Here is a 25743-nt window from a genome sequence, read left to right as displayed (position 1 = left end):
CGTAAAGTTGATGTCATCATAATCAGTAAAGCGTCACCTTGCAGTTCCACAGTCGTCCTCGGAGGGCGCTCTAATTTCTCTCTGCCTGTAATAATCCGAAAGAATGAAAGTGAACAGCTAGCCCCCCGGCTGCTAGCTTCGGCAATGTTGTCACTATCAGAATGATATCACAGCGGGACAGAGGAGAACTTGCTCGGTTTTATACTGTCACGGATCCCACAAAGCACCAGAAAGGCTACACGGTGTACAAAGTCACCGCGACGGTGAGTAAACGGAAGCTGGGCGCTTTGACAGCTAGTGTGAAGCTAACTGTGGCTAGCTAAGCTAATGGGGTGAAATGAAGATGGAAAAAACAGCAGTGTAACCTAGTGACGACCTGACAGTGGTTTAAAATTATCTGAACACCGCAGGTGTAGCTTGGAAACCTTCTGACGTGAATTTTCTGGATGCTTAAACACCAACAGCATTAAAAGCAGACCGCTTGATATGAGCAGCAACATATGGAAGCTAATGATGAATGTTAAATAAACGAGCTATAGGAATGAACAATTAGTCCATGTTGTCGTGATATGGTTTCATATTATTAATGTTTTCAGCTAAATATCTAATAGTAGACTTGAAGTGAAATGGCTGAGAGGCCACAATAGGCATTTTTCTAAATTGTGAATAAGATTTTGATAATAAGGCTGTGGTTTTTGAACTGTACCTGAGATGCCAAAAAGCACTGGAATCACTCTGATTTTAGTTTTTAAACATTTATTAAAGATTTAACAGATCATAAACTACGCTTAAAGTAATCTCCATGTAGTATTCCAGTTCAATTTTAAGAAGTTTAGGTTTTAAAATAAAGCTGATTTAAGGCTGACCAGATGTGTTTGAAAAAGAAAAGCTGTGAAATAACCCTTTGTTGTTTCCTCTCACAGAAGTAGCTTTCACAGTAAGAGTCGTTTGTTTGTTTAAATCAGTGTTTCTCAGCTAGATCGGCTTCGGGACCCACCATGACCCCTCAATGACAAGTCTCAATCCAAATGGAGGAAAACCTTTAACTTCTCAAATTTACTGAATGAAAAAATTGAGCAGTTTGAACCTGAGATAGAATAATGGAAATCACAGCATGCTAACACACAATAAAACAAGTTTAATGATAAACTGAAGCAACCAGGAAGTGGCAAGGCTGGAGAGAGAAATGCACCCTTTTTCGCTCAATTAGCTGTGTATCAATTAAAACCAAATCTCTTCAGTTCAGTAACCTCAGCCTTTTCACAGACTCAGCTGGGGGTTCAAAAGTTTCAGGAGTAGGAGGCTATTTAGAAAAAGTAGGGGGCTGTACAGCCGCAGGGCTAATATGAATTTTGACTAAATTTGACATTTAGAACATCAGAAATGCATTTTCCTGGCATTTGGAACAATCCTGGTGTGTAAAGAGTCCAAAACCTGCAGTTTTTGAGGACAATTTGTGAGAATTTGGGGCTTTTTGGAAGGACTGGGAGAGTTTTCAGAAACTCAGATGGAGATTTAATTTAGCCAAGACAAGGAATCATCTCCCAAGGCAGTCCAAGGTTTTCATGTAAAGAGGAGTATACTGTCAAAGTACACATTTTAGTGTTTTCTAACAAAGCATTCAATAAATAACTCCACTAAGTCAAGCAAAAATATTCCTGAACAAATGTTGTGGTGTCTATAAAGAGAAATTATGAGCTACTGAAATGTTCAAACAAGGATTATAATATACAAACCTTGCTGTTGCCATTTACAAACAGATAGTGTTTTGGATTGAATATAATAATAACAATGACAGTAATATGACTGCCTGACTGGGGAGCAAACCCAAACTTCCCACATGTGCAGCGGATATGCTGACTGTTGTCCCAACAGAGACTCATTACACACAGCTTACTGTAGGCTAGTTATGCAACTTTGTTATGCGACTCTCCTGTTTTTCTTTTGAACATCATAGCTCCAACAGTTGTCCTTTATCTGGGCTTGTGATCGGCATAACTGCCTCAAAAGAGAAACTCAGTTATTTTAATGCAGGAGGACTGAGCTGCCTGTGAGCGCTGTGGGACAGCGGAGCGTCCACTGCCCTGCTTCTGCTCAGAAAGAACCATACTTGCTGTCGCATTAGTCTTCAAAAGTCTCCAGAAACACCAGAAAACAATTGCTAGTTGCCTTTTTTGCAAAGGACTCACTAGAGGGGTGTAAAAACTCGCTAAATATAGCGACAAAGTCTCTAAGTTGGCAACCCTGCCTGCACCCAGACCCACCCTGCTTTGCTCTGATTGGATAAAGCTTTGACTCAGGTTCACCTTTTTTTTTGTTGAAAGTTTTCTTTTTATCAGTTTAATTCCTAAATCATCATTAGATTGGATGGCTTTAATGGGACCACAACAAAAAAGACGTTTTTTTTTTTGTATTTTTTTTTCCCTTCTCATTTTTACAGATAAAGGAAATCCATTGTGACAACAGAGAACTTTAATCCCTGCAAAAGTTTACAAAATATTTATGGTCAATCAATAAAAAGTAGCTGGGGAAAATGCAGCTGAATGAAGGTTTTATACAGTGATTTTCATTGGCTACTTTTGAACCCCTATCTCATCAGTGCTTTTACACATAAACATCAAATAAAAGTTTATTATTTAGCCGAGTACCCACGCATTGAATAAAAAATTTAATTATAAAATTATTCAGTCACTTAATCAAGCAATAACCATAAGCTTGACATAATCAGAATATTTATTTTATTTTTTTCCCATTTTCTTGCTTAGGCGAAGGCCCACGACCCACTGAAAGCGATTCTGCGGCCCATAAGTGGGTCACGATCCACCAGTTGAAGATCACTGGTTTAAATGATAGTGAAAGGCACTTCAGGGCTTTCTTTAGCAGCCCCCCCTCCTCTCCCGATCATAGGAAAAATTGAACTTGAAATGGAATTTTGTGAATGGAAAAAAACACAATTCAGGTCCTCAGTTTCACATCTGACATCTAAAATTATCATTTCATTAAATAAAAATAAAACATTATTAGTGGTCTTTTAATATTTGACTGTTCCAGAATTAACAACTCATAACTCATCAACAACAATAAAAACAAATTAATATGAGAAGTACGTAATAACACTTCATATTAATATCATTTAGGCTGAAAGCAGCAAACCTAACAAAATGCTACCAACTGTTCAGGTTTGGTGATTTTAATTATAGAGACAGTTGTGTTTTTATGCTAACTTAATTTTCTGGAATTGTGTTTGTGTTGCATGCCTCCTTATCTTATCAGCGTCTTGGTGGAATTTGGTCAATAAAAGCAAAGTTGAAAACAATTTAAATTCAAATACAAGCAGGTCTGTGAACGCCTGTGTCATTTCTTTTTGACTGAGTTGATTTAAAATCTTGAGAACAGATGAAAATAATCAATATGACTTCAAAATCTTACGTCACTGAGAGCAAAACTAATTCTGCTTTGTGATGCATGCCTTGAGACTCTGTGTAGACTTTTCTCTGTCGCTGTTTTCAGTTTGAGACTCCATGCCCTAGCAGTATGAAGAAAATCACAAAAAGCAATGTGCAGATTGAGGTCGAATGCCCTCCAGTTATGAAACATACTTTATTCTTTCTGTCAGACTTCCAAGTCACTGAGCTCAGTGAATGTTTGAGCACAAATCCAGTTCATAGACTTCTGACAAGAGCAGGCTGAGTTTCTTTGTCGCTGCCATGACTTGTGGTGATGTCCCGCTCTAACACACAAGACTTTCGTCATTTGCTCTATAATGAAGTCATTGTGACACTGAGAGCTGTGTCCTCCCCTCTCGTTGAGACTACTTTGTAACGTAGCTTGTGCGGAGAAAAAAATTTTGACTTCAGTCCTGTCTTCCTCACAGATAATCTCCAGGAAGAATCCAGAAGATGTCCAAGAGGTAAGACATGCAGCCATTGTTTGTTGTATCTTTCTGTGGGTGCAGCACTTTTTATCCTTCAGTTCATGAGGGAAAATACAAAATGACTTCTTTTCACACCGCATATGACATGAGTGTAGTAAAATTTATTTTATCTGTAGTCCGAGACACACCCAACAGCATAATTAAAAGTAGTTTATTTTGACTTTATATCTTGCTTTACCCATGTTAAAGTTTGATTTTTATAAACTAAAGCTTCCTTGTTTGTGACAAAATGTGTATGTTTTACAATAAAGCTAAAAACTAGGCCTACACATTTTAACTTCAGAATATGGTTATTAATATCACAGACATATTTCTGCAGAAAGCGCCGTCATGTCTTTAGCAAGCAGCTCGCAAAAAATACTCATCTTGTTGTTGTCTTTCCAAGGGCAGTTGTTTAATTTTTAAAAATTTATTCATCCATTTCTATCATTATGCATCTAATAATAAGCAGTAAATCCTACATAAGCTTATGAAACGCACAGAGAAATGCTGTGTTGCATAAAATCAGAGCTAATTCAACCGGCGTGATGTCAATTTCATTACAATGAAGAGACTTAGCGAGGGAGTTGTCCTGCAAGCACACATACTTCCATCGTTGGGATAGTTTTCTCACATTAACTGCTTGTGTAAATCTTAGTAAACCAGAGTTCTGTCTTAATATTAGATCGCCATGTTTCTGTAAGTAGATTATGCATTTGTTTATGTTCAAATTCTGCAGCTTGTGTTTGAGGTTTATTTGCACAAGTAAGCAATAAGAAAAATATTTTACACTTGGAGTATTAGCTTAGCTTTGTTTTGTGCTATTTTAAGGAGGTTAAAAAGCAGTTACTAACACATTAAAACATTTGTTGTCTTCAGGAAAGCATTATTTGTACTTAAATGATTCAGATAACTTAATTACAGTCAAGTGATGGTGATAGTGTCGCAAACGAGTGTCACATGAGCTGTTTTTTGTGTCGAACAAACAAAACAACTGCTTCATATATTAGTAGACGCTAAGTTATTGATTCCTCCGTTCAGCCGGTTTCCTCTCTGTCTCCATCCGCACCCTTTCATCCTCTCTCTATAGATAACAGTATGGAAGAGATACAGTGATTTCCGGAAGCTACATCAGCATCTCTGGCAGCTGCACAACAATGTAAGCAGCCAGTCTGAGCTGTTTCCTCCCTTCCCTAAGGCCAAAGTTTTTGGTAAGACCCTTTCCCTATTCTTTCATTTATCTCAGATATTGACCCTGATGAATTCATGGTGTTCAAAGCTTGGGTCTGGTCAAATAGTCTGTTATTGCTAAGAAAGTATCTAAAAAAAATAAAAAAGTTAAATTACCTTGATGAAATTCTATAAAAATCTTTGGAAATCAGCTTTAATATATGAATGAGCTCATATAACATATGATAGACTATACCAGCTTTTATAAAAGGAAATTAAATAACCATGTCTCACAATTTGCAAAACACTTAATGTGTTTTTTGTAGGACATTATGTCAACATCTGTAATTTCAGCTGTGGACACAAGCATCACCAGTTGTTTTAAGTGTGTTTGGATTCTTGGAGCAGCAATTTTTTTCAAATTTTGGCTCGTCTTTTCAGGACTACAAAAAAAAAACTGGAGTTAACTTTTTAACCTCAGAAATCGTTACTCTTGCCATTTTTATGATTATGTTGGAGGGATCTCCTGCTGCTTTGCCTCCTCGAAGCAGATCAGCCCTTTTTTATTTGCTCAGTAATAATACTACATCTGTTTGTGTATTTATATCTGTATGCATGTACTCCAGGCCGATTTGACGAGTCAGTGATTGAAGAAAGAAGACAGTGCTCCGAGGATCTCCTTCAGTTCTCTGCAAATATTCCTGCCCTGTACAGTAGTCAACACATACAAGATTTCTTCAAGGTATCCAGTCACCTGTGCTGAGATCCAAGCATTTTGACAGAAAGATTACCAATTGCATCATATGCAGATATATATATTTTTTATTTTCTGTTTTTCAAGGGTGGTGAGGTACACGACGGCTCGGAGCTCATTGGACCTGCTGAGCCCTTTTCTGACTTCCTGGCTGATAGCTTTTCAGATTGTAGTTCTGATGGTAGGGTACATACAAAACTTGTCTTTGTCTTAAAGTAATAGTCCAAACCTTTTAAAGTAAGGTTCTGTGTGAGAAAATATGAACAGTTATATCACTTTTTGTAGATAGCTCTTTGAATGACCTCAGTTTGAAGAAATCGAGTTTAAATCTGACTGGAGTGATGAGCTAAGAGCTAGTCTGAGCCACTAAGAAAGGATCACCAGATTGCTGCTGGGTTAAAACAGTTCCAGTCTCCAAAACTCTTAATCATGGTACATAAAAACACTGTTTAATAAACCTTTATGTCACTGTATGTTTTACTTACTTAGAATTTGGTGGTTCTTTACAAGCACAAATAGCAGCTAGCAGTTAAACCTCCTTCAGGATTGTCATATTTCTGCCAGAATAACTGTGTAATACAAAACTGATGCCTGTCTAAAGTTTTACCGAACAGTGTTCAGATTACTTGCTGTGAATTGTTTAGATTGGAGTCGTTTTAAGGCAGCAGCAATCCACCTTGGTCTTGGTCCCACTCCGACTAGTCATTAGCTTGTCAACGCAGTCAGAATTAAACTCTGTTTCTCCAAACTGAGGTCGTTCAGGAAGCTATCTAAAACACATAAGATAATATTAATTGAAAACCTTATCACAGAACTCTAGTTTAGAACATCTGAACTATCCCTTAAATGTGGAACGGCTGCGATTCTAGTTTTATCTAAAATTATGTGGGCATGTTTTTCAGTGCAAAGAGACCTCAGTGGTGCAGAGGATTTGACTGTAACATCTGAATATGGAGGTAATATTTTCTTCAGCACCAAACTAATTTGTACCTCTCAGATTATTTAAATGTGCTGTTTTGACAACAAATAGTCTTATTATGTCTGTGTGTATTTACTGGTCTTATATATATTTGTGTGTGTGTGGGTTTTTTTTTCAGGTCCGTCTAGTGACAGCGACCTGACCTCCCTGGCAGTGGACACAGACTCTTTGGCTGAGTTGGACGATGGCATGGCCTCAGGTCGCACCTCCCCAAACCAGCCACAGGGGGGAGCCACCAACATTAGCAGCAGCTGCAGCCCTCGCTTGTCGTCCCTGCGCGAACGCCGCACCCCATCACCTGCCCCTGCCCCCGTCCCCGTTCCTGCCTCCTCTGCCCCTAACCCGGAGGTCAGCTGGCCGGGGCGAACATCGCTGCTCCCCAGCGGTCTGAGGAGAGCCAGCGGTGGCAGCTCTAAGGACGCCAAGTCCGACTACCTGGACAAAGCCAGCGAGCTCATCGGTTTTGCGGTACAAAAAGAAAACGAGCAGGACTTCCAGGCAGCTTTTTCATACTATCGCAGTGGGGTCGACCTGCTGCTGCAAGGAGTACAAGGTCAGAGAGTAACATTTACATCTGGGCTCGGGATTTTTGTTTGAGCGCTTCTTGCAGTACTGTCCAAACGTTTTGCACCACTCCCAATTTCTTACCCACCAAAAACCAACAGCAGTGACTTCCTAATAAACTTATTAATAAGTAATAAGAATGAAATGGACAGAGCAAAGAGCCTCAATAACTACAAAATATATAATTTTATCTATTTGTGACTACTGTTTTTTTATTGTTTAAAAATTATGGCAAATTATTCTCTTAGCAATAATCTTTAAATTTTATTTAGTTTCTCGAAACCATCTTAAAGTTGTTGTAAAGGATCTATACTTGACAAATTGGGGAACAGTATTAGTGATAAAGTTAAAAACTTTACTTCCTAGTTAAGCAAAAAACTTATTTAAATTCCTCCACAATCCATATTATATCAAGCTTTTATCAAGTACTGGTCCTCCTTTTGTCTGAAACTGAGCCTATTTCCTGTGTAAAGTGGTTATACTAAAAATATATTGCTTCTACTTTTGCTTTTAATTGTCAGATTACTGATATCTCCGTCATTTTAATAACATCACTTCAAAATACAGATTTGTGAAGATAGCCCCTTGCTCTTTTTCAGGCGAACCGAGTGCAGCTCGGCGCGAGGCAGTGAAGAAAAAGACGGCCGAATATCTGATGCGAGCCGAACAAATATCCAGTCAGTATCTGAGAAGCAACATGGGTCAAGGATCAACACAAACCGTGGTGAGTAGGAGAGAAATGCAGCTGCCCGGTGTTCTCTGTATTCCATTCACCGTCTGGCTTTCAAAAACATTCAGTTTGTTAAATGATGATCTCTTTTTTTTTTTTTCTCCTAAGGCCTTGGGGGCTCAGTGCTGCTCATCTATGAGCAGAGGAGGGCAGCAGAGTTCATTTGATGAGCTGATGGCTTACAGAGTGATAGGGGTCATAGATAAGGTAAATTTGCCAATTTTGATTCTTAAATCCTGCCACTAGTTATTTGTATTTTTTAAATGTCCTTTCATGGGGTCTGATGTAGAGTCAAGTTAAACAATATAGAAAGTAAATTAGTCTTTGAAACTTGGTGTAATTTAATGTCAGAATTTCCCTCGGGTCGAGATGACCCCCATTCATTTAATCCCAACCCCGACTCAGAACGTGGATCGTATCCATCTTCAAATTTCTCCTCCTTGTGTCCTTTCTCCCTTCGACCATCTCTTTTATCCGAGGCAATAAAACGTAATAGATTTACTAGATGTATGGCGAGGCCTGAGTGTGTGTATGTTTAGCGTCAGTTATGACTACCACAAGGTCAGTTTGGGTTGCCGGTCCTCTCAAACAGCTGCCGGCAAAGCAACTTCACCACTCAGCCATGAAATGACTTGGCACGCCGCTCAGAGAATGACACACAACATTGAGTCTGTGATACTCATCCTGCACGCACACACACACGCGCGCACAGAAAACCCTAAGGAAAATGTTGACACAATACCAACATGTGTTATTCCGTCGAGGTGGGTGCAAAATACACAGTAATACAAAAACTGCTCAAGCACAGTAAAAAACAAAAAGCTATTGAGTAAGGGCCTGGTCCTCTTTTCTTTCTACTTCCTCCTTTTGGTTTAAACGAGGACAGAGGGGACAGATGGCAAGAGCTCCTCACCCTACTGCTCCCTGTGCCCCTTCTCTCCGCCTCACCCCCCCCTTCCTCTTCCCTGATGTTTGCTTCTTAATTATATTAGCACCCTGGCTAGCACCGCCACTCTGTTTACTCACAGCTCCATTCATATCCATTTAGCCTGCACCTGTTTGGTCCCAGTCAGGTTCGCACACCCACAACACACGCAGCAGAATAAACTCCAACACACACCGGGTCACACACATATGCTCGAGCTCTCCCCTGAGACAAGCCGGGGACCAGAAGAGCAATGGAGATGTCAGGGAGAGAAAAGGAGGCCTGACGAAGGGAGGAAATGAGGAAATGTCGGGAAGAAAAAGGAGAGACAGAACAAAAAAGGTGCAGGAAAGTAAAATGATAAATGGGAGGAGCGAGTTTATATATTTTTTTGTAATTTGTGTGCTTTTCAATGATTTAGTGAGGGCACATTTTATGATCCGTTCCGCTGCTCTGTGGTGACATTTTTATCAAGGAGCTCCAAAACAGAAAAAAGCTTAAGAGCCCAGAAAAAATAAATGAACATTTGTTTTATTTGATTGTTTTTGGGATTCCAGTTAGGTATTACTATAACTGTTTATAGTAATTTGTCAGTTATTTTTTTATGTTTAATTCTACATTGTATCTAAAATGATAGAAAAATTGCCTTAATAAATTGTAATTAATGTGACACCTGCTCCTAGTATTTAGGGCTCACAGGGATCTGTAGACCTCTTTTAGTTTTTGTTATTGTTTTGGACAATACAACCAGTTTTTCAGGTATAATCGCTGAAATCGCAGTTATCTTGCAGTGACCCCTCCATGTGACCTTGTTCTGTCACTGAAAAACACTGCTTTGGAGGAGATAACCACTGTGTAATCTTAGACCACTTATCTCTGTTCATACCTAACAATTAATGGCGCTTTTCCACGGCAGGTTCTTCTGGTCATGGACAAGAGAACACAAGAGACGTTCATCCTCAAAGTAAGTGTAATTTGTATGTGCGCGTGTGTTTTGCCCTGCGTTCGTGTTGTCTGACTGTAGGTGTGAATTGTGCCAGCCGCCCCTGTATGTGACCGGTGTAATTGATTCTAATGGGCCCGTCTCTGTCAGCTCCTCTGCTCTCAGGTGTGAGACGTGTGCCAGATGCTAACGCACAGCACAGGCGCAAATGACTACACACAGACATGCATGCATACCCATACGCTTGCACAACCAATGTGAACTTGAATGTGTGTGGCGCTGATAAATTTGCGTGGGTCTTTTAAAGTTGTGTGCCGTATATAGCTTGATGAATCCAGTGACTTTGGGTTGCCAAGGGGGATAACTGGTACTTTGTTAATGGAAGATTTCTCCTTTGTCTCCATCTCAACCTTAACTACTCACCTTATTTCTGTCCAGTCCCTCTGTAGTTTTTCTTGTAATCTTGTTAATTTTGTGTTAATGCATTTCCCTGCTGTCTTTACATTTCATTGCTGACTTATTTCCTCATCACAGGGTCTAAGGAAAAGCAGCGACTGTGGGCAGGCAAAGAAGAACATCATGCCTCACTCTGTGCCCCACATGGTGCAGCTGAGAAAGTTCATCATCTCCGAGGACACTGTTTTTCTTCTGCTGCAGTATGCTGAAGGTAAGAGACAGAAATGTATCAATCACAGTTTTCCGGGCCGATTCCAGTTACCGATTTTTGTAAAGCTCTGACCTGCCAATTTTTATTTGAACTGCTTCCGATTTCTAAGAACATCAATCAATGGCCTTTTTTTATTCTAGTTTCCGGTTGAATGTAAAGTTTGTCTGCGTTCATAATTTTGTGTTTACATACAAAGAAAACCTGTAGACATATTTTCTACTTATGTAGAAAATCCAGTTTCCTTTTAGTACCTTCAACACTTCTCGTGCTGCTTCTGACTTCATTTTTAAAAAGTTTTATATGTTTTATAATTAGCTCTCACTGAGTCTGCACTAAGTAAAACCTTCCACACTGAAGATGTGCTAATTATCTGCTTAGCTATGGTGTGCTCATGGACCCCCAAAAATCTGATTTTTGAATGTCAGATCAGTCGATCCCCAGTTACGTCAGTCATGCTTTAAGTCGTCCGACTTGATCACTCGATTTCAGTGCCCCCCATGTAAGAGATACAAATTTTACTAATCTGTTAATCTTCCATTTTTTTGTCTTCTTAGCTTGTTTCCCTCTCATTCATCTGATCCCTCTTTTCTCTCATCTCCCACCCCTCTCTGTGCCCTTGTTTCACACAGATGTTTTATTGAGATGGGTGTGTGTCACAGGTCATTATTCTGAATACCAGGTGGTGCCATGCTTCATTAGCTGTACCAACACCTGGGCCTCCTTACATCCTACTCACTCTAGGATGTGTCTGTAGGCCGTGTGCGTGGGTGACTGCTTACAGTGAAAGGCAGCCATTTTTTTTACAGCCCTGTAACCTGTTCAGTCTGGTGTACACCATAACCAGCTTACATTTATATTAGTAACAAGTTCTGAATTTAATTCAGAGCTGTTTAGTATGATCTAATAAAGATACTTAAATGATATTTCTATCAAAAAATGTTTCATTGAGGTTACAACCCAGTTCTGTGATTCAGAAATCCCTTCTGCCTCTGTAATAAGCTTCTTTTTACATGGAAGAAGTTGATGGGCTGAATGAGAATAGACAGGCAGACAAAGGGAGGCAGTGACCTGAGTGACATTGGACACAACAACATGTGGATGGTTTTACTTTCTAAGCCATCGAGCTGCCCCGCTGTCATTATCATCACTGCGAACTCCCGATTCATTCTCATCACACACAACAGATGCTGGATTCTAATTGCTCACTTTACAGCTGTGTGTGGTTCTGCAGGTTTTGCGTGTGCGACTGTGGCCAAGTCTTTGAGATGTGATGTTTTCATTTACTGAAAAGTGAGATGTATGTCTATGAAACACTGCCAAGTGTTCTCTGGCTATTTTCGGTTACCAACAGCACAAATTAGGCTTTTGCACAGCTACCCAAATTCACTTTTACTCCACAAGAGCTCCAGCTTATCTTTGTGGCAAAATGTTTTACTACTTTATTCAGTAACTTTCTAATAGCTGTTGTTAACCTGTTAGGAGTACTGCTAACCACTTAGAACCTATAATAATAATATATATGTTTTTTTTATTTGAACAAGTTACAGTCAAATGTCTTCTTTCTGCATTGATGTCAGTTGTTAAAAAATCAAGGTTAAATGGGGGGGTTGAAGTTGATCAACAACTAATAGATCTCTAAGTCAGGAACAGAGGTAGTCACAGAGCCAAGTTGGTAAGTATGCATGATGTGGGGTGACCCTGCTGGTTCCACAATGATGACTTTATATGTGTAGGCCTACATCATCGCAGGACTTGTCTCGTTTGCTTGGTTTGTGTTTGATTGATCAAAAACAGTTTAAAGGAGATCATCTTAACGCCCATGTAGGAAATAACCACTTCGAACATTTTTTATTGTTTTGAAAGTCTAAAGCATTTTTAAACATGAACCCACCTTTCTTCTCTCTGTTACTGTTGCTGCTGCCCAGTGTCTGATTACTGTATAAAGTTTAGGCTTGTGTTTGACTGATTGATGAGGCTTATTGCTGTTACCATCATTGACTTTTTTTTCTTTTCCTTCAATCACTAAGCAAACTAGGACTCAAAATGTAAACATTTAGACTAGTGTAATTTATGCAGAGGTAATTAAAAATGAAGAAAAATATATAAATTTAGTGGATGACAACTAATTGTCTTGAATTGGTACAATTTTTGTTCCTTTGTTCCTGTCCTTACATCCACTTTTGTTGAATCATGCACTCCCTTTTTTTTCTTTGTTGCTAATGCTTTGCTTCTTTTGTCTTCAGGTGGGAAGCTGTGGTCTCACATTGGAAAGTACCTTCATAATTCCAGCCCAGAGGAGAGCTTTGACATTCCTTTCATTCAGAAGAGCCACACAACAGCTGTACATTCTCCACAACATACAATTCCACAGTTAGATGTAGGTTCTACCAGTTGTGATTCAGATCCTAATGCTGGTTCAGATTCTGTGTTAGATCTACAAAAAGAAGAAGAAGAAAACCCCTTTGTGTCTTCTTTTAAAAGTGCCCTCCCCCCAGGGCTCATTAAACAAACTGGGGCTCAATCAGACTCTGGAGCTACCTCTGAAGAGGAGTGCACCAACAGCTATTTGACTCTTTGCAATGAGTATGAACAAGAAAAAGTAGAACCAGATGCACTAGAGGAGGAAGATGAGAAGAGTGAACAGAAAATGCTCTCATTGGAAGTACCTAACACAACGGCAACCATGTCCTCACAGAGCCGCTCACTTCTTAGCAACGACAGCCTTTCTTCGCCAATAAGTTCTCAGGAGCTTGGATTCTTTTCAGAGTTGCCTGACAAAAATGGGCACACTCATGACAATGACCATTATAGTGGTAAAGAAGAGCACAGTGAAGACTTCAGTCCTTCACAGTCCCCTGTAGGTCCTCTCTCCTTAGATCAGTCCAAACACACGCCCATGGAGTTTTTTCGTATTGACAGTAAAGACAGTGCAAGTGAGGTGACCTGCTTTGACGCAGGGGAACACCGACCCTCTCATAAGCAAGCGCTCCAATTTTCTGTATCCAATTTAGGCTCTGATGTCACAGAGGACCTTCCTGAGCTGGCTCAGGAGGTTAAGGGTCCAGGCTTGGAGTTTTGGGGATTGGACTGTAGTGACAAAGGCTCCAATGAGTCGGTGCCAGTGATCTCATTTAAAGAGGCAGCAGCTGAGGATGAGGGTCATCCACCGGACTTGTTGGTCAATCTTCCTGTAGTGAGCGGGACTGTAGACCCTTCACAGGAGGAAATAAAACCTTCGGGAGCATGTCTGGCCCTTGAGGTTACAGATGCTTCTCAAAAGTGTATCCAGCCAGATGTTTTACAGCTTCCTAATCAGCCTGAGGAACTGGATGAGCAGCCACTGGAACAAGAGCTGCTGTCTTTCTGTACAGCCTCTGCAACTTGTGACACTAGTGCCGCGACCACTTCTCCTTTCAACTCGCTGTGGGACGACAGCTTAGCGACTGGACAGGAGGCCTCTTCCAAAGTCTTTGATCAGCTAGAAGACCAAAACAGTGATCTTCCCCTTGACACGGACACTTTGAACACTGATTCTGACAGTGAGAAACTGAAGCCTTGTACAGGAATAAACACAGACCTGGTTCCAAACCTCAGTGACAACGACACACCCTCTGTTAACGGGGCTCAGACAAGTGCAATTGTTAAGAGTTTATTAGGTTTCAATGGTGAATCAACAGGAGATATTAGTAACATAGGTGGCAGCGAATTTGATAAAAAAGTGTCGCGGCTGTTTGCGGACCTGGATGAGCTGTCGCTGGCTGCCTCCCAAGCTCGTATCCCAGAGGAGTTCATACGATGCTGGGCAGTAGAGATGGTGACAGCCTTGGATCGTCTCCACCAAGAGGGCATCATCTGCCGGGACCTGAATCCTAACAACATCCTGCTTGACCACCAAGGTTAGACTTATTGATAAGTTCTACCGATTAAGTTTTTGCAAGCTGGAGTTTTATTTCAGTTTCTGTGTTTACTTTGATGCATATATGAAGATATGAGAATATATAGGTTTAAATTAGTAGTTACTTACAAAGTTTAATGCTTGTGAAGTACTAAAAGTACAAGATACTAAACAAAGTTACCAGCTTATTTGTCCTTTACATTTTAAAAGGACTATATTACTGGAAATCCTTGAAGAATTTTCTCTCATGGGGAGGATGAAAATGTAAAGTATAAAGAACTGTTATTTAAAAACTTATTTTTCCGCTTTTACTGAGCTGTTTCTCAGCTCTGAGGCAATTCTTAAGAAAAATCATAACATACATGTGTAGTATTTTAAGAAAAAAAAACATTAACTTTGATCGTATGAAGTAAAGTTACACATCTGACAGTATTTGAGAGATCAGCCTTGATCAGTCATTCACAAATCTGTTTACCAGTACGGAGGCTCCTCTAGAAGGAAAATTGTTCTCTTACCATGATGTCAGATTCCCCCTCAACAACTTCTTTTGTCGTCCTACAATCATCTCTCTCCACCTCATTATCAACAAGCGTCTAATTAGCTGAGTGGCTGTTTTCGTCTCCCTGGTGGTAATTATTGTTCTAAAGGGCCCATCAACGGCCTAGTGTGGTGCATCAGTCTGGCTAGCCGAGGCTAATGGCTACGGCTACCTAATGACACCATTAGTTCTAATGATAGCGTTAACGGGTAGCCGCTAAACAGGAGTAATCGGCGAGGCTGTTTGCTTGAAAAGCTCACAGAGGGATGTAGAGAGGCGGAAGGGAAAGGAGGAAGGAAGCGCTCCAAAGGTGGGTGAGCAGTTGGGGAAAGTTGAACGCGAGTGACACCAGACTGAGTGGGTTTTAAGAGAGGCGTCACGTAGAAGTTTCATAAACGCGTTTTGTCTTCTTTCTCGCTTCAGGTCACGTTCAGCTCACGTACTTCTGCAGCTGGTATGAAGTGGAGGAGTCGTGCAACAAAGATGCAGTTGCCAATATGTACTGTGCCCCAGGTGAGACTCACACAAACAGTCAAACACAAGTTCCTTTTCTGTTAATTTTCATTCTTTAGAGGCTTCCTTCCAACAGCATTAACACAAACCTATATTTATTATTTATTTATTTATTGAATGATTTATGAACACAAAGCTTTATTCAGTAATAATAAACAAAAATGTATTTTTTTTATATATATTTCTGTTTTTCTCAGAGGGTGATATTTTTTTTTTGGATTGTTTGTTTTTTATTCTCAGGTTTTTAAACACTTAGCCTATAACTTTGATTGTTTTACTGAAGTCTTTGGTGTATATGACAAAAAAAATAAAACATCTTGGCAGTGGGTGTAAATGTGGAGATAAAGGACAGTAAGAGTTCATATAAATTTGACTCCATAAACTATCACAATAGATTTTAAATGAATAGGTAACAGTTTTTATCGTTTAAGTTAATTAGGAGACCATAACAGATTAGAAATGGGAGTTAAGAAAAAGCACAATTAAAGTTCTGACTTGGACCTTTTAATTTAAGGGGTGAAACATAAACATGGAAACTTCATGAGTAGATTACCTCCAAACATTTTTCTTAGATAATCATTCTTATAAAACAAACAAATAACCTTCACATGTGCATGAAATATATTTTAAGTCTTCACCTGGTTGGCTGAAACATTAGATTACATATCAGACCTTTTCTGTTGTGGATTTCAATATCTTCAACCTAAACAAAAACATTTGGGTCTCTGGCCCGTGTTGCCTGAATTTCCTCAGTGACTGATTATGATGGTAGACACTACTGATTGCTGTAAGAGACTTTTCAAGGGAAAACCTTTCTCCTAAAAATCCCAACACCCTAACATGTTGAAGCTGCTCTTACTTTGTAGCATCACGTACATCGATTCAGCTTTCAATAAAAACTCAAGGGTTACTCTTGTTTCTCACTTGTCAGTTATTTTTGATTAAAAGCTTCTGCCAAATGAAAGATTGTACTGTAATGTATCCTGAATAGGCAGCAATAATCAGATAAAAGTAAATGAATAAAGAATTACAGCATTCTCTGAATGGCACAATGCTTTAAATTCTCCTCAGTTTTGGTACTCGAGATCTTGTTGCAGTTGTGATGTTGTCCTGTAGGGTGCAGTATTGTGCTACATTCAGCCAGTAGTCAGACAGCTCGGTGTCATTCTCTCAGCTGACTTGTGGCAGCTCTGACATGCTGTTTAAAAGCTGCCTAAAACAAACTGCTGCTACACTGCAGCTTCAGTTCCCTATTTAGCACTTCTGTATATATGTGCATGTGTGTGTTGCTATTTTTTTCCTTTATGATCATGCTCCGAGCGTATGTCTGCATACCGCATGGCTGGATGTGTTTAATCTCCTTCTTTCAAATATATGACTGCTAATTAAAAACACTATTCACTAAGAGACGTGCAACAATGACCCTCACACTCATTACCTCTTCTACACTTTTTACAATGAGATATTCCTTCATATTGTATCCTCTCTTAGCTCCTCTTGAAGTCCTCCTTGTGTTTGGAAAGTACAGTATCTCATTGATGTCATAAATGCTCAGTTTAATATGCAAAGTGGTTAACTTTATTCCCTCTGCAACAGCCTGTTTTAGAGCTTTATTTTAAAAGTCAGGCATTTTGAGGCATGTGTTTTAGTAAGCTGCAGTGGATGACCTAAAGAGGCAGAAGTAAATCTCAAATTGGGAGTTTTGTGAATTGTGCAGTTTAATACCCAAGTGCTCAGCAGAGACATTTCGACTATTTAAATTGTTCTGCAACAAATGGCTTTGATTCCTAAACTGTGTGATTTTTCTCCCGAGTCTCAGACTGAGTAACGTGCTCGTCTTCTAAAATGGCTTCCTTAAAAAAAAAGAAGTAGGAAACTGGCCAAATGTGAGCTCGGCATCTAAACTGCGATGCTGTTTAAATCACATTTGTACGGACTTTTGCTGTCACCTTCCACATATCCTGAATTGAAAGTATTTTTTGGTAAATTACAGCAAGTAAAAAACATTAAATGTTGAGGAAAAAATAAAACTGAGCTGAACAAGAACTGAACAGATCTTAAACCAGGTGTGAAATACCCTAATAATAAAAAAAAAAACACTTGATCCCATGTGGATTAATGGATGTAATGCGCTGTAGCTTCCAGCAGGGGGTGTGTTACACTGCTGTGAAGTAAAAGGATCGCTTCACTGAGTATTTAATTCAAGCAACTTTCTTTTTCTTGATTTGCATTCTGTTTTTTTTTTATGTTAAACTCACTTATAGCTTCACATCTTTAAAATATTTTTATTTGTCACTGTGCTTGGTTTTATTTTATTGTTCCATGCTTACATTCTTGAATATGTCATTAGCTGTAAGTACATGAGAACGCACACACACACACACACACACACTAATGCAGAGGTTAGAGTGTGTGTCTCCGCTGCCCTTGTTATGCATTGCTGTTTATCCAGACAGGGTCAGCTCTAGCAATGGCTTCATTCCTGATGACAGATTTATGACTGTTTGCCAGAAACCTAGCAGGGGGCCTGCTGTGACTGAATGCGCCCGTGTGTGTGTGTGTGTGTGAGTGCATATGTGAGGGTGTGTGTGTTAAAAGGAGGACAGCATGTTTTTAAAACGCACATATTCACACCCAAAAAACACGGGTGTGTGCTTGGAAAATATGGTGACATGGTATTAATCTGTTTATCCTGCACTTGTGCTTATTTATTTTCTCATTGTCTTGTCATTACTGATAAACATCAGATGGCTAATGTTTTGTTCACTGATAAGAAAAAAAAAAGCTGTTTTTTGTGGCACGACCTACTTTGAGCAGAAATGGGAAATGTTTATTGTTCCATTTAAAAGGAAGCAAAGTCAAAAGCGATTGTCTTGATCGTCTAAGAAAAGGGAAATTTAGTTTTCTTCCTCTCTGAGGGCAGTTACTGAGAACTCTATCGTCTTTGTTTTGTGATCCTTTTACCTGCCCAGTTGTGCATGATCATAAGGAAGATAAGACTTAGTTCCCCTTTTGACACCGAGCTGTAATTTAATTGTTTTCAAAGGCCTTTCAAGGATGATATAACATGACAGCACTTCTTCTTTATTATATGACTAATACACTCTTACCACGCAATTAAGATGCATAACAGCTTTGTTCCAGAGTTGTTCTCAGTAAATAATTTATTCGCTTGTAGCGGCTATCTCTTCTGCTCGCAAAAAAAAAGGTGGCCGGGTCTTGGAAACAGGCAGATACACAATAAGTTTGTGTTTGCTTACAGCTGTCACGCTGCACAGAACTAAGAAGTGATGGAGTCTGGCCAATTGTCTGTGGTTAAAACTCAGAGAATTTAAAATTTAAAAAGCTAAAGGAGGAAAAAAAGGGGTCAAAGCACATCCACGGTCTGACTAGTTATGAGAAGAATGTTGTCTTTACACACCTCTAAAATTGGTTTCTGCCCCACAAATCTTGAATAAACTCACAGAAAAGATCATTTTTAATAACAGTTTTCACTAAACTGTGTCTGTTTTCTATCTTATTTATTTATTCTCTTTTTGTCTCGTCTTTTGCACCTTCCGTGTGTTTTTCAGCTAAGCTTGCCACGAGGCATCGAACGCCAGCCTTTTCTTACTTCCTACCTGCGTGCACTTCACTTCCTCTTTTTGTGACGCCCGTCAGTTAAGGTTTTAGGGAAGTCTGTGTAAGAGGCGAACATAGAAAGTTCCTTCTGGTCCCCCTGTGAGGGATGAGGTGTGTACGAATAAGAAACAAAGTAGAGGAGGGAACTGCTCCGTTGAGGGGAAAGGGAAGGAGAAGACACCACGAGGTGAAAACACCATTGTTTTCTCAGCACACCTTGCTTTTTTTTTTGTCTTTTAATTTCCTGCTCAGGAACTAAAATACCAGGTAGTGTAGGTGTTCCAGATATTCTAATTAACACATTATGCAGCCTACTGTAACAGTGGGCTCTGGATGACCCATGGCCTGTGGATGCAGTTAATTCTCCCTTCCTGTTCACTTTTTCTCTGTCTCCTTTGCTCTCTTCCTCGCTCTGACAGAGCAGTAAGTGTAGCCAGCTCCACTGTACTCTCCCCACAGCTCCTTAGACATTAATCCATTGTGATGACATCGACCTTGCTCTGAGACTGTGTATCTGTGTGTATGTCCAGCTTCTTCCCCCCAGCTCATAACTACACAGGTATCAGCGGTCCGTTCAATGACGATCTTCTCTCCTTGGCTGTCAAAACAGTGGTCGTGGGAAGCCCTGAAGACTGGTTGCTCAGTTGGCTGTGTGTTTGTGAATTTGTGCATGTGTGTGTGCGTGTGTGTGTCTGTGAAACGTACAAGTCGTATCATAGTCCTCTCCAACCTTGGCTGCAAGAGAGCTGCACAGGGCCCCTGGAGTTCCCAGCAGCCTCCAGGAAACGAGGGGTCTTTGTCTAATATGCTTCCCCAGCTGAGGAGCCTGGTCCCTGGGCACACACAACCGTGACCCAGGGTCCCGGCCCTCTGGGTGACCAGGCGCCCCTCCCTCTGGAGAGCGGAGGAGAGGCAAGCTGAGCAGCACACGAGGCCATCTGGTATCCAGCGGAGCTACCAAACAGCAGCTACGAATGAATGTCACTCTCAGTTTCTGTGTCTCTCTGCTGCGGACGCCCCGTAGCCTTCAGCCGTGACGGCTGTCAGATCAGAGTTTTGCTGAAGTGAACAAACTTCTGATGAAATTTTTAACAATTGGTGTTAGTTTTACTATTACAAGACAGTTTGTTGCAAAAACAAAAAGTAATAAAACGCCAGCATCTTCACTGTAAAAATAAAAACAAATCCTACTTCAGAGATTTTACTCTCTTAACCTGAAAACCTACTCAAACTAAATATCCTTTAGCTTGTTTCAGATTTGCATTTCTTCTTTTATTCCCTGACACTTAACATTCTAAACCAATACGATTATTATAAATACACCAATTATCTGACGCAATAAGCCGGGAAACAATGTAATTAAAGAATACTAAGTATGTTGTGGTTGACTATCTGTTACCAAGTGTTCCCACTTTCCATGTCTTGGTGTGTGTGTGTGTGTGTGTGTGTTTGCGTTGGAGGTCAGGTCATGCAGATGGTGTGAAGTTGCAGCACAGACGGTTCCCTCAATTTAACTGCTTTTTATTATGCAAATTGCCCTTTTATGAGACACACACTTTGTACGTGTGTGTGTGAGACTGTGTCGATGATTCCGTGCTCGTTTGGAATGAATTCTCTGAAATCGGTGAAATATTACAGCGAGGCGATAGGAAGCAGCGTTTAACATAAAGGATGTCAAGGCGGAATACTTGGACTAGCTAATGACCTTTAGGATCAGTAAATTGTTTCAGATAAATGTGAATAATTCTTCTCTCGCTTCGCTGGTTGATTTTTCTTGCCTGTGTTTCTCCTCACACAGTTTCTCAGCTCAGTATTGATTGTTTTCCTTCTCGTACTCAGAGGTGGGAGGTATCAGCGAGGAGACGACGTCGTGCGATTGGTGGAGTTTGGGCGCCATCCTGTTTGAACTCCTGACCGGCACGGTGAGTCAAAAAGTGTTCAGAAAATGTTTTGGGCTGTTTTTTTGTGTGTGTGTGTGTCTTTGTTCCTGAGGTGTTGTGGGATGTCTGTCTGTAGGTGTCTTGGCTTTAAACTCTCTCACACTCTTTATGGTTGTGCCAGCTTGTGTGTGTGAGTCTGTGCACGTGTCTGAGTGGGTGGAGTTTGTTTTGTTTTTGTTGGGGGTTTTTTGTGTGCCTGTGTGCAAGGTTGCGTCTTGGCTGCGGTCTCTTACTCTGGTTCTCGGGGAGTGCCAGGGGTGTCGGTGTGACTTTCTCCCCCAGCCTGAGCTCCATCTGCCGGGCCACTGGGTCAGCTCTCCCCGGGCCTCTTTACTGGCTCCTGGAGCAACGCTGGGCTTCGGGCACGCTGACCTCAGATCAGCATGCAAGGTGAAGACCTGGGCAGCTCTCAAGGTGCTGCAGCTTGGCTGGTCCAGGATCGGAGGGACCTTTCAAGGGATCTTTCAAGACAGGCTAGGGAGGGAGGGAGGGAAGCTTCTCCTTGCTTTTTGTTTTGCGGACAACAAACACATAGATGCACACTCTAATTATAACTTGCGGCTCTCTTGATGGACAATTACGTACTCTGTAACAAGCACAGTCATGTGCAGGTGCAGTGTCCCATCAATTTTTCATTGTCTCCTAAATTTGAATAAATTCTGATTGCCAGTGGGCATGTTTTTATATCAGCCATCAGTGTTGGGTTAGTGTCATTATGTTTAACAATACACACCTACTTACCTGGGTGGGTGGGGGGGAAGAAAGAGAAAACTCAGCCACACAGATGTCTCCTTTGATGATTATGTCTTTGTACGGCCCTGGCAAGAATACACACACAGGCACACATAGTGTCTCTTGATCCTTGCAGGATAAGATCTTGCCTGGAGCAGTCTTAACTGCTGCTAGGATCGCAGCCAGAACTCCTGCAGCACGTATCAGGGGAGGGAGAGAGGCAGCAGCCCTAGCTGTTGGAGAAAGGAAGAAAAACAACACAGTTTTACGGCTTTTACTTGCTGCACAAAACTCTGTGTTCCTAGCATTTCCATTTTATTATTTCTTTGTAGATGGTACAGCATGTGGAGGTTAGTAATTACTGTTAATTATTTCAACAAAAGCTCCATATTTTGGGAGGTAAAAAAAGCACTTAAAAGTCTTATGTCTACTTTTTTCCCCACCGTGAGTACAGGGTTTTCCTCGGTGAACCTACACTTTGTATTTGTCAGGCTTTGCTTTGCAAAACAACTAAAAAGGCTTCATAAAGATACCCTGTATGAATGAAGAACAAACCAACCAAAAGTAGTCATGTTTTTTAGTCTTTCTGTGATTTTTCCCTCTGTCGGACTCCCACATCGCTTTCAAGAAAGAGCAACAGCAGTGACATCATTGCCTTGTTGTTTGTGTGATCAGTGTTGTTTCAGGTGCTCCGACTCTTTGGCCTCCTCCTATTTTGTCCACTTCTGATGCTTTAACGTTGACTTAAGCTCTGCGGGTGTCCGAATGGTTTGTGTTTCACATCGATGGTTATCTGTCCCTCTTCTTTCCACTCCTCCTTCCCTCTGCGCAGTCCCTAGCTCGCTGCCATCCAGCAGGAATTGGCCGGCACACGGCTCTCAACATCCCGGAGTCGGTTTCAGAGGAGGCCAGATCTCTGCTGGAGCAGGTGAGAGGCCACGCGCTCGTCTCGACCAGGGCGTCTCAAATCAGACATGTTTATATTTCATTTGGTTTTTATGATCAAGACGTAGCACCTGATCAATCCATAGGGGAACCTTTTATTAAAATAGAGGGTTTGCAGTTGTTATGTAGGCTGTTGCGTGAGTTTATTATTCAATAAAGCTACTTAAAAATGTTGAGAAACTATTATTTCACTTATTGAGAAATAAAACTATTTAATAAACATGGCTTTTATCATTTTGATGATTTAATTTGGATTGTTTTTGGGATTAGGCACCTAAAAATTTGCCTTTTTTAAAATTTATTTTGAAATTATGCAAAATTAGGTATTTTCCTGCCATCTTTACTGACCCATTTCTGTCCAGTTAAACCGTTTGAGACGCTAAAGACCAACAGGAGTTTGTTACAAAGTCCCAAAAACAAATTTCATTGAGATATTTTAAAACATTTTTTAACGGATTTATTTTTTCTGATTAATGTTTCTTTTTTTGTTGTTTTGTTTTTTTTTTAGTTTAGAGCAGTTAGTCATTTAGTGTTTTTTTCCCCCAACATCAAATATGTGATATCAGTCACATAAAAAATAATTGTTTGTATTTTGTAACATTTTTTTCATCTTATTTTGGCAAACGTTTTAAATCTAGTTCATCATTTAAGAAAGAGCTCATTTCAGCTTGGTACTGAGATTTAATTTTAATAACCAGGAGGAAAATTTCAAAATTAGTTGAATCTGATTTTTTTTATATTCAATGAACTCTTTCAACATTTTCATCTTCTGAAGGGTTTTTAAGCAGTAAATCTTTCTGCTGTAGCAGCAACATTTTGAAATGCTGCATTTGTACAACCTGTAGAGGTTGCTCAACAAATATAAAAAGTCTGTTATAAAAGTATGGAAATATTATTCCACTAAGAACCAACTGTGTATGATAGCCTTATGTGCTTTCAAAATAGAAGCCAAGCATTATACTTACCTTAAATGATTAGGAATATATGCATTTTCCAGACAGATTATGGCAGATAAACAGATATAACCCACTCCTGATGGACATGTCCTTAATAACAGTTTTGGCACCATGCTGATGTCTTAAAGCTAATTGCAAATCCTCAAAACTGCTAATCTTTAGATGTACATTAATGTGGATTTTTCTCTGCCTAATGTAGCACAAATCAGATAAATTAAGTGTCTTTATGCTACTAAGGTGACCAAACATGGAAAACATATATTCCCCTTATTTTACTTGGATTGTAAATATTAGTATTTATTTATAGATGCCTGTTTTGTTAATAATACTTTTTAAAAGTACCATTTTTTATTTCCAATTCCTCAGCAGAGTAAAAGCTGTATTTTTCCACTCTGTTCACCTGTTTTCATGTCTGTCTTTTCTGTTCAGCTACTCCAGTACAACCCAACAGAGAGACTGGGGGCGGGCGCCGGAGGGGTCGACGATATTAAATCCCACCCCTTCTTTACAAAAGTGGAATGGCCCCAGTAGATGCAGTGTATCGAAGAACTGTGAAAACCAGAGCTGCGTGCTGGAAAACCGGACGAGCTCCCCTCCAGCTGGACGTTCAAATGCACAGAGAGTAAAATCAGAATATGCAGTTTCACTTTTTTTTTTTTTTCTCCTCCAATCGGTTCACACGTAATCAGATTTTACATCAAGTTTAACAAGGAGCGGTGTTCTCGTTTGCGCAGGGAACACTTTACACGCGGCGCAGTGTGTGAGCAGAGCAGAGCACAGCACTACAGCATTGTTGCATTTGCACACTTCATTTATTAACTGTGAGCTAAAAGGATATGAACGATGGGCAGGTGACCCCTCTGCCTCCTCATGTCTTCACCGCATTAATCAAGTGCTGCAAAGCATCCACTGACAGGCCTAAATCATCCTTCCTTAAGATCCCTGTGCAATACACTTAGCTTGTTTTCCTCCGTGAGAATCATATCAGTCATCGCTGAGACTAACTAGCGTGAAACTGTTGCTTTGATTGATAAGCTTAGAGTTAATTTCAAACCTATTTTTTTTCCTTGTTGTTGTTGCAAACCAGCCTACAAACTGCAACATAAATCGACACTATGCAAAGAAACTGAGCAAAATGTACAGCGTTAGGAAGTGGTTGTTGAATTTAGTCATTGTGAGATTATTTATTAGGTTAAAGCAGGGCAAGGCTCAGGTGAAAAGACAGTTTAAGCACTCTCTGTGTTGGACAGTGGTTGTATTTTATTTATGAAAAAAATAAATAAAGCAGGAGGCCACAATTACATGTTTGTAAAACAGCCCTTTTACAGTTTGATATTTTTATGAACTACTTGAGAGAAACTCTCTGCCCTCTACAGCCCTGCATTTTGTGCACATAGGATTCTGATTTACGTGATGTATTTAATTCAACGACAACTCTTTTGAACAGTAAATTATGTCTTGTAAATATGTCTTTTTAAGGATGTTGTGATGAGTAAAAAAGTACAACCAGGTGTCAAAATCTTGACTTGTCAGTCACTTACAACCGTGTCAATCCGTCTTTTTTTTTCTTTTTCCATTGTAGTAACACATCTACCAACTTGCCACGCAGATCTTTAAGCTGATTTTATGATATCTACTGTGACTGGTTTACAGTTTTATGGTTGCAGTCATTGCCATGTATCACTTCTTGCACTATTATGGAAGGATTTTGAGAACCGTAGGAGCATAAACATGTCTGATATAGTTATTCAACCAATATGACTCCACTTGTTCTTTTTAAACATGCATGGTAGCTAAAACATAATGTAAACAACTAGCTTTGTTTCACCTATTAACCTTTCTTTTTTTAATTTGACACACACTTTTAATGTCCGTAATGCTTTCTCCTGTCTGGCCTTTGTGTTGTTTCGGTGCACTCTGGAAAACAATAAACATACCTGGATGAGTAAACGTGAAAA

The 25743-nt window shown here is 40.0% G+C and overlaps 1 protein-coding gene across 1 annotated transcript; it reads left to right on the top strand.

The window, feature by feature from the left end:
- The first annotated feature begins 130 nt into the window (after positions 1-130).
- rps6kc1 (ribosomal protein S6 kinase polypeptide 1) lies at positions 131-25743 on the top strand. Its single transcript, XM_017423314.3, has 16 exons — positions 131-263; positions 3875-3910; positions 5004-5124; positions 5710-5825; positions 5925-6018; positions 6740-6793; positions 6935-7369; positions 7980-8104; positions 8219-8317; positions 9952-9999; positions 10513-10645; positions 12889-14541; positions 15502-15591; positions 21052-21134; positions 22717-22812; positions 24215-25743. The coding sequence occupies exons 1-16, from the start codon at positions 162-164 to the stop codon at positions 24314-24316; spliced, it is 3387 nt and encodes a 1128-aa protein (XP_017278803.1). The 5' UTR covers positions 131-161; the 3' UTR covers positions 24317-25743.

This window comes from Kryptolebias marmoratus, linkage group LG19 (assembly GCF_001649575.2).
Source record: "Kryptolebias marmoratus isolate JLee-2015 linkage group LG19, ASM164957v2, whole genome shotgun sequence".
NCBI classification, from domain to species: Eukaryota; Metazoa; Chordata; class Actinopteri; order Cyprinodontiformes; family Rivulidae; genus Kryptolebias; species Kryptolebias marmoratus.
Note: the sequence above shows the minus strand (reverse complement) of the source record. Positions and strands in the feature narration are given on the sequence as shown.